This window comes from Mustelus asterias, chromosome 6 (assembly GCF_964213995.1).
Source record: "Mustelus asterias chromosome 6, sMusAst1.hap1.1, whole genome shotgun sequence".
Taxonomy (NCBI): domain Eukaryota; kingdom Metazoa; phylum Chordata; class Chondrichthyes; order Carcharhiniformes; family Triakidae; genus Mustelus; species Mustelus asterias.
Genome location: NC_135806.1, coordinates 145542437 through 145556282, shown reverse-complemented (window position 1 = coordinate 145556282; position 13846 = coordinate 145542437). Strand labels below are relative to the sequence as shown.

Here is a 13846-nt window from a genome sequence, read left to right as displayed (position 1 = left end):
CCTCCCACATCCTACACTGGGAACAACACACTGGTTTCACACTCATACTGGACACTTTATGTCAAGTAAGACAGTGAAAAGTTAATAAGAGTGTAAGGAAACAAAAAAATAAATAATTAATTAAAGTCAGAAAACCCACTCTCTTACCCTCAGCCTGCTCCTGGGAACAAATCCCTGATATTTTGGTAGGACTAATTTAAATGTGGATTACAGGGTCAAAGGTAGGGTTCTGAAGACTGTGGAGGAACAGAGAGATCTTGGGGTCCATATCCACAGATCTCTAAAGGTTGCCACTCAAGTGGATAGAGCTGTGAAGAAGGCCTCTAGTGTGTTAGCTTTTATTAACAGGGGGTTGGAGTTTAAGAGCCATGGGGCTATGCTGCAACTGTACAGGACCTTGGTGAGACCACATTTGGAATATTGTGTGCAGTTCTGGTCACCTCACTTTAAGAAGGATGTGGAAGCGCTGGAAAGAGTGCAGAGGAGATTTACCAGGATGCTGCCTGGTTTGGACGGTAGGTCTTATGAGGAAAGCTTGAGGGAGCTCGGGCTTTTCTCTTTAGAGCGGAGGAGGCTGAGGGGAGACTTAATAGAGGTTTATAAAATGATGAAGGGGATAGATAGAGTGAACGTTCAAAGACTATTTCCTCGGGTGGATGGAGCTATTACAAGGGGGCATAACTATAGGGTTCATGGTGGGAAATATAGGAAGGATATCAGAGGTAGGTTCTTTACGCAGAGAGTGGTTGGGGTGTGGAATGGACTGCCTGCAGTGATAGTGGAGTCAGACACTTTAGGAACATTTAAGCGGTTATTGGATAGGCACATGGAGCACACCAGGATGATAGGGAGTGGGAAAGCTTGATCTTGGTTTCAGATAAAGCTCGGCACAACATCGTGGGCCGAAGGGCCTGTTCTGTGCTGTACTGTTCTATGTTCTATATCGCAAGTGGGATAGAATATAAAAGCAGAGAAGTCTTGCTGCATTTGTACAGGGCATTGGTGAGGCCGCAGCTGGAGTACTGTGTGCAGTTTTGGTCCCCTTATTTGCGAAAGGATATATTGGCCTTGGAGGGGCTGCAGAGAAGGTTCACCAGGTTTATACCGGAGATGAGGGGTGTAGATTATGAGGAGAGATTGAGCAGATTAGGTTTGTACTCGTTGGAGTTTAGAAGGCTGAGGGGTGATCTTATGGAGGCATATAAGATAATGAAGGGGCTGGATAGGGTAGAAGTGGAGAGATTCTTTCCGCTTAGAAAGGAAGCTAGAACTAGAGGGCACAGCCTCAAAATAAAGGGGAGTCAGTTTAGGACAGAGTTGAGGAGGAACTTCTTCTCTCAGAGGGTGGTGAATCTCTGGAATTCTCTGCCCACTGAAGTGGTGGAGGCTTCCTCGTTGAATATGTTTAAGTCACGGATAGATGGATTTCTGATCGGTAGGGGAATTAGGGGTTATAGGGATCAGGCGGGTAAGTGGAACTGATCCACTTCAGATCAGCCATGATCTTATTGAATGGCGGGGCAGGCTCGAGGGGCTAGATGGCCTACTCCTGCTCCTATTTCTTATGTTCTTATATTTCTGTTTTGACATTTCCTGCTCGCTTCCTCCAAAGTCCGAATCTCTCCGCATTCTCTCCTTCCCTGAGTTCGTTTGCTACCCGGACAATGGATGTTTGCCTCTTTCCTAACCTGAGCCTTTAAGTTGTATTCATCCATGGAATCTCGCTGGGGTTTATTTTGTTCTTTCATTTTAGTGGAAGATATTTTTCCTGGTGTTTTGTTGAACACCATTTCAATATTTCACATTGTTTGTTGTTTGTCAATATTGTGCTGCATCTTATTTTCCCAGAGTCTACTTCCAGCCCCTCAGAACACCTCATCCTCACTCAATGAACCTGGGTCGCAATTCTCCCAAAAGTGCTGAATTGGTGGGAAAACTGTTCCAGATCCTGTTTTCTCAGTTCAGTTTCTCACTCGAATCTCCGCACTCAGCACTGCAGACGTCCTAAACGTGAATCTCAGTAAAAACCCAGGGGGTGGGGCCTATTCGTGTCAAAGAGCCTGAAATCAGCAGGATGAGCGGGAACCTGCACATGCGCATATCGCTGGGAGATCACTGAAAAGACCTCCAGCATCCAGATCACTGCCATCCAACTCCCACAGACATCACTGGCCACATCGCTGGCCCTCATAACCCCCCCCCACACACACACATCGCTGGCCCCCATAACCCCCCCCCACACACACACATCGCTGGCCCCCATAACCCCCCCCCACACACACACATCGCTGGCCCCCATAACCCCCCCCCACACACACACATCGCTGGCCCCCACAACCCCCCCACACACATCGCTGGTCCCCACAACCCCCCCACACACATCGCTGGCCCCCACAACCCCCCCACACACATCGCTGGTCCCCACAACCCCCCCCACACACATCACTGCCCCCACAACCCCCCCACACACATCGCTGGCCCCCACAACCCCCCCCACACACACACATCGCTGGTCCCCATAACCCCCCCCCACACACACACATCGCTGGTCCCCATAACCCCCCCCCACACACACACATCGCTGGTCCCCATAACCCCCCCCCACACACACACATCGCTGGTCCCCATAACCCCCCCCCACACACACACATCGCTGGCCCCCACGACCCCCCCACACACATCGCTGGTCCCCACAACCCCCCCACACACATCGCTGGCCCCCACAACCCCCCCACACACATCGCTGGTCCCCACAACCCCCCCCACACACATCACTGCCCCCACAACCCCCCCACACACATCGCTGGTCCCCACAACCCCCCCCACACACATCGCTGGCCCCCACAACCCCCCCACACACATCGCTGGCCCCCACAACCCCCCCACACACATCGCTGGTCCCCACAACCCCCCCCACACACATCGCTGGTCCCCACAACCCCCCCCCACACACATCGCTGGCCCCCACAACCCCCCCACACACATCGCTGGTCCCCACAACCCCCCCACACACATCGCTGGCCCCACAACACCCCCACACACATCGCTGGCCCACAACCCCCCCCACACACATCGCTGGCCCCCACAACCCCCCCACACACATCGCTGGCCCACAACCCCCCCCACACACATCACTGCCCCCACAACCCCCCCCCCACACACATCGCTGGCCCCCACAACCCCCCCACACACATCGCTGGCCCCCACAACCCCCCCACACACATCGCTGGCCCACAACCCCCCCCCACACACATCACTGGCCACATCGCTGGCCCTCATAACCCCCCGCACACACACATCGCTGGCCCCCACAACCCCCCCACACACATCACTGGCCCCCACAACCCCCACACACACATCGCTGGCCCCCACAACCCCCCCACACACATCACTGGCCCCCACAACCCCCACACACACATCGCTGGCCCCCACAACCCCCACACACACATCGCTGGCCCCCACAACCCCCCCCACACACATCGCTGGCCCCCACAACGGTCAAGAAACTCGGATGGTAGTTTGCCTCCCTGGTGCCAGGATCCGGGATGTTTCTGATCGTGTCCAAGATATCCTGAAGTGGGAGGGAGAAGAGCCAGAGGTCGTGGTACATATTGGTACCAATGACATAGGTAGGAAAAGGGAAGAGGTCCTGAAAGGAGAATATAGGGATTTGGGAAGGGAGTTGGGAAGAAGGACCGCAAAGGTAGTAATCTCGGGATTGCTGCCTGTGCCACGCGACAGTGAGAGTAGGAATGGAATGTGGTGGAGGATAAATGCGTGGCTGAGGGATTGGAGCAGGGGGCAGGGATTCAGGTTCCTGGATCATTGGGACCTCTTTTGGGGCAGGTGTGACCTGTCATAGAAGAAACCCTACAGTGCAGGAAGAGGCCATTGGGCCCATCGAGTCTGTACCGACCACAATCCCACCCAGGCCCTACCCCCATATCCCTACATATTTACCCACTAATCCCTCACACCTCACACCTACACTAAAGGCAATTTTAGCATAGCCAATCAACCTCACCCGCACATCTTTGAACTGTGGGAGGAAACCGGAGCACCCGGAGGAAACCCACGCAGACACGAGGAGAATGTGCAAACTCCACACAGAAGTGACCAAGCCGGGAATCGAACCGAGATCCCTGGAGCTGTGAAGCAGCAGTGCTAACCACTGTGCTACCGTGCCGCCTGTACAATAAGGACGGGTTGCACTTGAATCCCAGGGGGACCAATATCCTGGCGGGGAGGTTTGCTAAGGCTACTGGGGAGAGTTTAAACTAGAATGGTTGGGGGGTGGGAATCAAATTGAAGTGACTGGGAGAGAGGAGGTTAGCTCACAAATAGAGAAAGCTTGTAGACAGTGTGAGAGGGAGGATAGGCAGGCGATAGAGAAGGGGAGCGCTCAGACCGAAGGTTTGAGATGTGTCTATTGTAACGCAAGGAGTGTTGTGAACAAAGTGGATGGGCTTAGAGCGTGGATCACTACTTGGAAATATGATGTGGTGGCCATTACAGAGACTTGGATGACTCAGGGACAAGACTGGTTACTTCAAGTGCCGGGTTTCAGTTGTTTCAGAAGGGACAGGGAGGGAGGCAAAAGAGGTGGGGGAGTGGCACTGTTGATCAGAGATAGTGTCACGGCTGCAGAAAAGATGGACACCATGGAGGGATTGTCTACGGAGTCTCTGTGGGTGGAGGTTAGGAACAGGAAGGGGTCAATAACTTTACTGGGTGTTTCCTATAGGCCGCCCAATAGTAACAGGGATGTTGAGGAGCAGATTGGGAAATAGATCCTGGAAACATAGAAACATAGAAAACTACAGCACAAACAGGCCCTTCGGCCCACAAATTGTGCCGAACACATCCCCACCTTCTAGACCTACCTATAACCCTCCATCCTATTAAGCTCCATGTACTCATCCAGGAGTCTCTTAAAAGACCCTATTGAGTTCGCATCCACCACCACTGACGGCAGCCGATTCCACTCGCCCACCACCCTCTGTGTGAAAAACTTACCCCGAACATCTCCCCTGTACCTACCCCCCAGCACCTTAAACCTGTGTCCTCTCATAGCAGCCATTTCCACCCTGGGAAAAAGCCTCTGAGAGTCCACCCGATCTATGCTTCTCAACATCTTATATCCCTCTATTAGGTCTCCTCTCATCCTATGTCTCTCCAAGGTGTAAGGTGTAATAATAACAGAGTTGTCGTGATGGGAGATTTTAATTTCCCAAATATTGATTGGAATCTCCCGAGAGTAAGGGGTGTAGATGGGGAGGAGTTTGTTAGGTGTGTTCAGGAGGGTTTCTTGACACAGTATGTGGATAAGCCTCCAAGAGGAGAGGCTGTGCTTGATTTGGTATCAGGGAATGAACCTGGGCAGGTGTCAGATCTCTCAGTGGGAGAGTATTTTGGAGATAGTGATCATAATTCTATCTCCTTTACAATAGCATTGGCGAGAGATAGGATCAGACAAGTTAGAAAAGTGTTTAATTGGAGTAAGGTGAATTATGAGGCTATCAGGCAGGAAATTGGAGGCTTAAATTGGAAAGAGGTTTTCTCAGGGAAATGTACGGAAGAAATGTGGCAAATTTTCAGGGAATATTTGTCTGGAGTTCTGCATAGCAACGTTCCAATGAGACAGGGAAGTTATGGTAGGTTACAGGAACTGTGGTGTACAAAGGTTGTAATGAATCTAGTCAAGAAGAAAAGAAAAGCTTACAAAAGGTTCAGGGAGCTCGGTAATGTTAGAGATCTTGAAGAGTATACGGCTAATAGGAAGGATCTTAAGAAGGAAATTAGGAGAGCCAGAAGGGGTCATGGGAAGGTCTTGGCAGGCAGGATTAAGGAAAACCCCAAGGCATTCTACAAGAGCAAGAGGATAAGATGTGAAAGAATAGGACCAATCAAGTGTGACGGTGGGAAAGTTTGTATGGAACCGGAAGAAATAGCAGAGGTACTTAATGAATACTTTACTTCAGTATTCACTATGGAAAAGGATCTTAGTGGTTGTAGAGCAGACTTGCAGCGGACTGAAAAGCTTGAGCATGTAGATATTAAGAAAGAGGATGTGTTGGAGCTTTTGAAAAGCATCAAGTTAGATAAGTTGCCGGGACCGGATGGGATGTACCCCAGGCTACTGTGGGAGGCAAGGGAGGAGATTGCTGAGCCTCTGGCGATGATCTTTGCATCATCAATGGAGACGGGAGAGGTTCCGGAGGATTGCGGATGTTATTCCTTTATTCAAGAAAGGGAGGAGAGATAGCCCTGGAAATTATAGGCCAGTGAGTCTAACCTCAGTGGTTGGTAAGTTGATGGAGAAGATCCTGAGAGGCAGGATTTATGAACATTTGGAGAGGTATAATATGATTAAGAATAGCATGGCTTTGTCAAAGGCAGATCATGCCTGACGAGCCTGATTGAATTTTTTGAGGATGTGACTAAACACATTGACGAAGGAAGAGCAGTAGATGTAGTATATATGGACTTCGGCAAGGCATTTGATAAGGTGCCCCATGCAAGGCTTATTGAGAAAGTGAGGGGGCATGGGATCCAAGGGGACATTGCTTTGTGGATCCAGAACTGGCTTGCCCACAGAAGGCAAAGAGTGGTTATCGATGGGTCATATTCTGCATGGAGGTCGGTCACCAGTGGAGTGCCCCAGGGATCTGTTCTGGGACCCTTACTCTTTGTGATTTTTATAAATGACCTAGGTGAGGAAGTGGAGGTATGAGTTGGTAAGTTTGCTGATGGCACAAAGGTTGGAGGTGTTGGGGATAGTGTGGAGGGATGTCAGAAGTTGCAGCGAGACATTGATAGGATGCAAGACTGGACGGAGAAGTGGCAGATGGAGTTCAACCCAGATAAGTGTGAGGTGGTTCATTTTGGCAGGTCAAATAGGATGGCGGAATATAATATTAATGGTAGGACTCTTGGTAGAGTGGGAGATCGGAAGGATCTTGGGGTCCGAGTTCATAGGACACTCAAAGCAGCTGTGCAGGTTGAGGCTGTGGTTAAGAAGGCATATGGTGTACTGGCCTTCATCAATCGAGGAATTGAGTTTAAGAGTCGTGAGATAATGTTGCAGCTATATAAGACCCTGGTCAGACCCCACTTGGAGTACTGTGCTCAGTTCTGGTCGCCTCATTACAGGAAGGATGTGGAAACCATAGAAAAGGTGCAGAGGAGATTTACAAGGATGTTGCCTGGGTTGGGGAGCATGCCTTATGAGGATAGGTTGAGTGAGCTCGGCCTTTTCTCCTTGGAGTGACGAAGGATGAAGGGTGACCTGATAGAGGTGTATAAGATGTTGAGAGGTATTGATCGAGTGGATAGTCAGAGGCTTTTTCCCAGAGCTGAAATGGTTGCCACAAGAGGACACAGGCTTAAGATGCTGGGGACAGAGGAGATGTCAGGGGTGAGTTTTTCACTCAGAGAGTGGTGGGCGCATGGAATGGGCTGCCAGCAACGGTGGTGGAGGCGGAATCGATAGGGTCTTTTAAGAGACTTTTAGATAAGTACATGGAACTTAGTAAGATAGAGGGTTATAGGTAAGCCAAGTGATCGCTAAGGTAGGGACATGTTCAGCACAACTTTGTGGGCTGAAGGACCTGTATTGTGCTGTAGTTTTTCTATGTTTCTATGTTTCTAACCCCCCCACAGACATCGCTGGCCTCATCGCTGGTCCCCACAACCCCCCCACATACATCGCTGCCCCCACAACCCCCCCACACACATCGCTGGTCCCCACAACCCCCCCACACACATCGCTGGTCCCCACAACCCCCCCACACACATCGCTGGCCCCCACAACTCCCCCACACACATCGCTGGCCCCCACAACTCCCCCACACACATCGCTGGCCCCCACAACTCCCCCACACACATCGCTGGTCCCCACAACTCCCCCACACACATCGCTGGCCCCCACAACTCCCCCACACACATCGCTGGTCCCCACAACGCCCCCACACACATCGCTGCCCCCACAACCCCCCCACACACATTGCTGGTCCCCACAACCCCCCCCACACACATCGCTGCCCCCACAACCCCCCCACACACATCGCTGCCCCCACAACCCCCCCACACACATCGCTGCCCCCACAACTCCCCCACACACATCGCTGGTCACATTGCTGCCCCCACAGCACCCCCACAGACATCGCTGGCCCTCACAACGCCCCCACACACATCGTGGGTCCCCACAACCCCCCCACACACATCGCTGGTCACATTACTGCCCCCACAGCACCCCCACAGACTTCGCTGGCCCTCACAACGCCCCCACACACATCGTGGGTCCCCACAACCCCCCCACACACATCGCTGGTCCCCACAACTCCTCCACACACATCGCTGGTCCCCACAACTCCCCCACACACATCGCTGGTCCCCACAACTCCCCCACACACATCGTGGGCCCCCACAACCCCCCCGCACACATCGCTGGCCTTGTTATCAGATGTCGGTAAACTTCTGTAGCACTAGGCTGCACCTTTATAATGTTGAGGATTGTTTTTTCTGCTGGATCTTCACGTTTCAGTGACGTGACCTCGGATAGTGTCGATCTGAACCTGGAACTGGCTCCTCTGTCCAATAGGCTGCTCCAGGCTCCTAATCTCCACCTGATTCTGATCCCCCCTGGGAAGAGCTTCAGTACATCACATGTCTGTGGCTCACTCAACATATGTGGCGTATTGGGTAACTCTGATCTATTCCATTACCACAACCAAATCTAACCACTCCTCTTGTAGAGCCACTAACAGAAGCTGGAGAAAGAGTCGTAAACAGTCTCGAAGGATTCCATCCCTTTCCCGCTATTCAACCCCTCTCTGTCCCTGTGAATGAGTGGAATTCTGCTGGACTTAGTGATGGATGAGTGGACATTGTATTTCAGCTGTCTTTATACAAACTCTTTCTTACAAACAGCACAATCCTGTGGCTTTGTTTCTGATTGTAATTCTCCCCTTGTCTTGTGATTTCCAGTATCAACAGCCTGTTAGATGTCGGGTTGGGACATGTGAACGCTGGCACCAAGACTGAGCACCAGCTGATCCTGCACAGTAAGGAATTCTTTGTCAATGGTGATGTGAAAATGGTACCAGACCCTCCACCACTCACACGTTTGCCTTCCAAAGAGATTACAAAGGATGGTGAGCTTACAATAGACCAGCTGCGTAACCTCCATCGACAGTTCATGCTCGTAGCACCTACAGGTGAGTCCTCAGTACAGAAAAGCTGGCATAGACTATATCAAGGGAGCCACAAGAACACTCTACCCTGGAAGGAATGGCTGAGTAAATATAGCCATAAGCTGGCAGACTCTCCTATAATGCTCATTGAGCCTGGTGTGATGGGAATGGTTGAGTGGGGGATATGCCGGGTCATGAGGTTGCAGATTGTGCTGGAGTGCAGTTCCGCTGTTGGTGGCCACAGCGCCTCGTGGATACCCACTGTTGAGTTGCTGGATCAGTTCGAAATCTGTCCCATTTAGCTCGGGGTGATAGTGGCACACAACACAATGGAGGTTATTCTCAATGTGAAGGCGGGACTTTGTCTCCACAAGGACTGTGCGGAGGTCACTCTTACCGATACTGTCATGGACAGATGTGTCTGCGGCAGGAAGGTTGGTGAGGATGAGGTCGAGTATGCTTTTCCCTCTTGTTGGTTCCCTCACCATCTGCTGCAGTCCCAGTCTAGCAGCGATGTCCTTTCGGATCTGGGTGTGCCTGAGTCACTGCTGCAACAAAACCAGGAAGGGCTGGATCTGCAGGGAGAGGAACAGATTTAACTTCAGAGTTAAGGAGAGGGAGAAATGTGATGGATTATATACGGAATAAAAGGGAGAGAGGAGCAGAGTAGAAGGTCAGTGATTGGTGGGAGCGAGGAGAGATCGCAACAAAGGTGCGCAGGTCACGAGACAGAGGAAGCATTAATTGCAGCGTGAAGCGTTATAAAAGGTGCTAGCAGTGGGACAAAGATAAGAATATATATATAAACACGATCTGGTTGAGAATATAGGAGGTATGGTTAGTAAGTTTGCAGATGACATCAAAATTAGTGGCATAGTGGACAGTGAAGAAGGTTATCTAGGATTGCAACGGGATCTTGATCAACTGGGCCAGTGGGCTGACGAATGGCAGATGGAGTTTAATTTAGATAAGACAAAGCAGTTGTATAAATGCTGCTGAGCCACAGCTGGAGGACTGTGTGCAGTTCTGGTCACCACATCATAGGAAGGACATCATTGCTCTGGAGAGAGTGCAGAGATTTACAGGAATTTGATTTGATTTATTATTGTCACATGTATTGGGATACAGTAAAAAATATTGTTTCTTGCGCACTATACAGACAAAACATACCGTTCATAGAGTACATGGGGAGAAGGGAAAGGAGAGGGTGCAGAATGTAGTGTTACAGCTACAGATACAGAGAAAGATCAGTTTAATACGATAGATCCGTTCAAACTGTTGCCAGGGTTTGGAAATTACAGCAGTGTGGAGAGCTGGGTGGGGCTGGGGTTGTTTTCCCTCGAACAGAGGAGGCTGAGGGGTGATTTGATCGAGATGTTCAAAATGATGAGGGGGTCGAGGGAGCGCAGACAGGAACCTGTTTCCCTCGAGCTGAGGGGTCAGCTACCAGGGGACACAGATTGAAGGTGATTGGTGGAAGGGTTAGAGGAGGGTGGTGGGTGTCTGGAATTCACTGCCTAAGTTGGTGGTTGAGGCTGAAACACTCACCTCATTGAAAAGGCAGCTGGATCTGTGTCTGAAGCGCTGGAAGCTGCGAGGCTATGGACCAGGTGCTGGGGAATGGGGTTATAACAAACAGCTAGTTTTTCAGTTGGTGCTGACAGGATGGGCTGAGTGGCCTCTTTCTGTGCTGTGATATTTCTTGTGTTTCTATGGGGGTTTCATTCATCCAATGTACAGCAGAATCTGCAATCTGCTTGGAACTCAGTGATACAGAGGGATCTGGGCACCCTGCTACATTTATCACAAAAAGTCAATATCCAGGTACAGCAAGTGGTTCGGAAGGCAAATGGAATGTTGGTGTTCATTGCCAGGGGAATGGAATATAAAAATAGGGCAGGTTTACTGGAGCTGTACAGGGTATTGGTGAGATCCCATCTGGAATACTGTGGACAATTCTTGCCTCCTTATTTGAAAAAAGATCTCATTGCATTCGAAGCAAAGGGAAAAGGATTCAGTCCATTCATCCCTGGGCTGAGGGGCTTGTCTCCGGAAGAAAGGTTGCACAGCTTGGACCGATACTTATTTGAGTTTGGAGAATGACTGGTGATCTTATTGAAATACATCAGATCCTGAGAGGATTTGATCGGGTGGATCCTGAAGGATGTTTCCTATTGTGAGAGAGACTCGAACCAAGGGACGCGGTTTAGGGATTAGAGATTTTCCAATTATGACGGAGATGAGGAGATTTTTTTTCTCTCTCCATAGGATCATAAGACAGGAGCAGAATGAGGCCACTCGGCCCATCGAGTCTGCTCCGCCATTCAATCATGGCTGATATTTTTCTCATCCCCATTCATAGAAATCATACAGTGCAGAAGGAGGCCATTCGGTCCATCGAGTCTGCACCGACCACAATCCCACCCAGGCCCTACCCCCACATATTTATCCGCGAATCCCTCTCACCTACGCACCTCAGGACTCTAAGGGGCAATTTTTAACCTGGCCAATCAACCTAACCCGCACATCTTTGGACTGTGGGAGGAAACCGGAGAACCCGGAGGAAACCCACGCAGACACGAGGAGAATGTGCAAACTCCACACAGACAGTGACCCGAGCCGGGAATCGAACCCGGGACCCTGGAGCTGTGAAGCAGCAGTGCTAACCACTGTGCTACCGCATTCTCCAGCCTTTTCCCCAATACCCCTTATCCCCTTATTAATCAAGAACCTATCTATCTCTGTCTTAAATCTGTCTATCTCAGAGGGTTATTAGTGCATCCAATTCTCTCCCGCAGAGAGAGAGCAGTGGGGCTGGGTCAGTGAATACATTCCAGACTGAGTTTGACAGATTTTGGATCAACAAGGAAGCCGAGGGTGACGGAGGCAGAGGGCAACATGGAATTCAGACCACAACCAGACCAGCCAGTATCTTATTGAATAGCAGAGCAAGCTCAAAGGGCCGAATGGCCTACTCCTGCTCCGAAGTCCTATGTTTCTGATGGATTGTAACTGCAGCTGTTTATATTGCAGGGTTAATGCTGAAAAAGACATTCATTGAGATTTTACAGGATCTGGTGTCGCTGGACCTTGGCTCAGAGCAGCTGCCTGAACAGTGGAGTTCTATCTCTTACTCACAGGTGGGCAGAATCTCCACGGAGATACTGACATCTTACACTGAACACTGGCCTCAACTTCAAAATCAAATCACATCAAAACAGTGAGCTGAGTAACTCCCTCTGAAAGGACATGAGTGAATCCAATGGATTTTTCCAACAATCAATCATAGCTTCGTGGTCACATGACTGAGTCTAGATTTAGATTCAAGATTTATGATTGAATTTTAACTGCACCAGATGCTGTGTTGGGATTGGAACCCATGTCTCCCAGAGTATTGGCCTGGGCCATGGGTTACTAGCCCAGTGAGGTTAGCATGATACCACCATCTCCCCCGTGATGGGTTAATCACCTGAGTAAAATCATCAAGGCTGCATTTATGACAGTAGTTCAGAAAGGACTTCAGAACCTCGGAAACACTTTGGCAAGTCCGAAGGAATAAAAGTCATCGAGGAATACAAGAAAAGGCCCTTCGGTCCATCATTGGTCAAAGACAAAACACCTAACTATTCTAATTCCGTTTTCCAGCACTTGATCTGTAGCCTTGTATGTCTCATCTCAATGCCTCTGAAACATTGTGAGGGTCTCTGCCTCCACCACGCTGTCAGGCAGTGAGTTCCAGACTCCCAGCACCCTCTGGGTGAAAGGTTTTTTCTCACATCCCCTCTAAACCTCCGGCCCCTGACCTTAAATCTCTGCCCCTTAGTCATTGATCCCTCCACCAAGGGGAGAAGTTCCTTCCTTGTCGACTCTATCTTTGCCCCTCATAATTTGATACATCTCAATCATGTCTCCCCTCAGTCTCCTCTGCTGAGGAAAACAACCCCAGTCTATCCAATCACTCTTCATAACTAAAACTCTCCAGCCCAGACTACAGCAGGTGGCACGGTGGCACAGTGGTTAGCACTGCTGCCTCACAGCGCCAGGGACCCAGGTTCAATTCCTGCCTCGGGTCACTGTCTGTGTGGAGTTTGCACGTTCTCCCCGTGTCTGCGTGGGTTTCCTCCGGGTGCTCTGGTTTCCTCCCACAGTCCAAAGATGTGTTGGTTAGGTGGATTGGCCATCCTAAAATCTCCCTCAGTGTACCCAAACAGGTGCTGGAATGTGACGACTAAGGGATTTTCACAGTAACTTCATTGCAGTGTTAATGTAAACCTACTTGTGACACTAATAAATAAACTTTTAAAAAAAACTTTACATCCTGGAAAATCTCCTCCACACCTTTTCCAATGATATCACCTCCCTCCGACAATGTGGATTCCAGAACTGCACCCAATACTCTAGTTGTGGTCTAACCAACGTTTTATACAGTTCCAACATAATCTCCCTGTTTTAAACTCTATGCCTCAGCTAATAAAGACAAGTATACTATATGCCTTCTTAACCGCTTTATCCTTAAGGGACCATTGTACATACACACCAAGATCCCTCTGATCCTCGGGCCTTCCCAGGGTCCTGCCGTTCATCATGTATTCCCTTGCCTTGTTTGTCCTGCCCAAGTGCATCACCCCACACTTATCCGGATTGAATTCCAT

The 13846-nt window shown here is 50.1% G+C and overlaps 1 protein-coding gene across 1 annotated transcript in view; it reads left to right on the top strand.

Annotated features, from left to right (window-relative positions):
- The window catches only part of spef2 (sperm flagellar 2), a 386645-nt gene that overhangs the window by 301025 nt on the left and 71774 nt on the right, over positions 1-13846 (top strand). Inside the window, exons 32-33 of the mRNA XM_078213897.1 lie at positions 8989-9218; positions 12228-12334. Of these exons, the coding sequence (XP_078070023.1) occupies positions 8989-9218; positions 12228-12334 (337 nt within the window). The remainder of the gene's footprint in view (positions 1-8988; positions 9219-12227; positions 12335-13846) is intronic.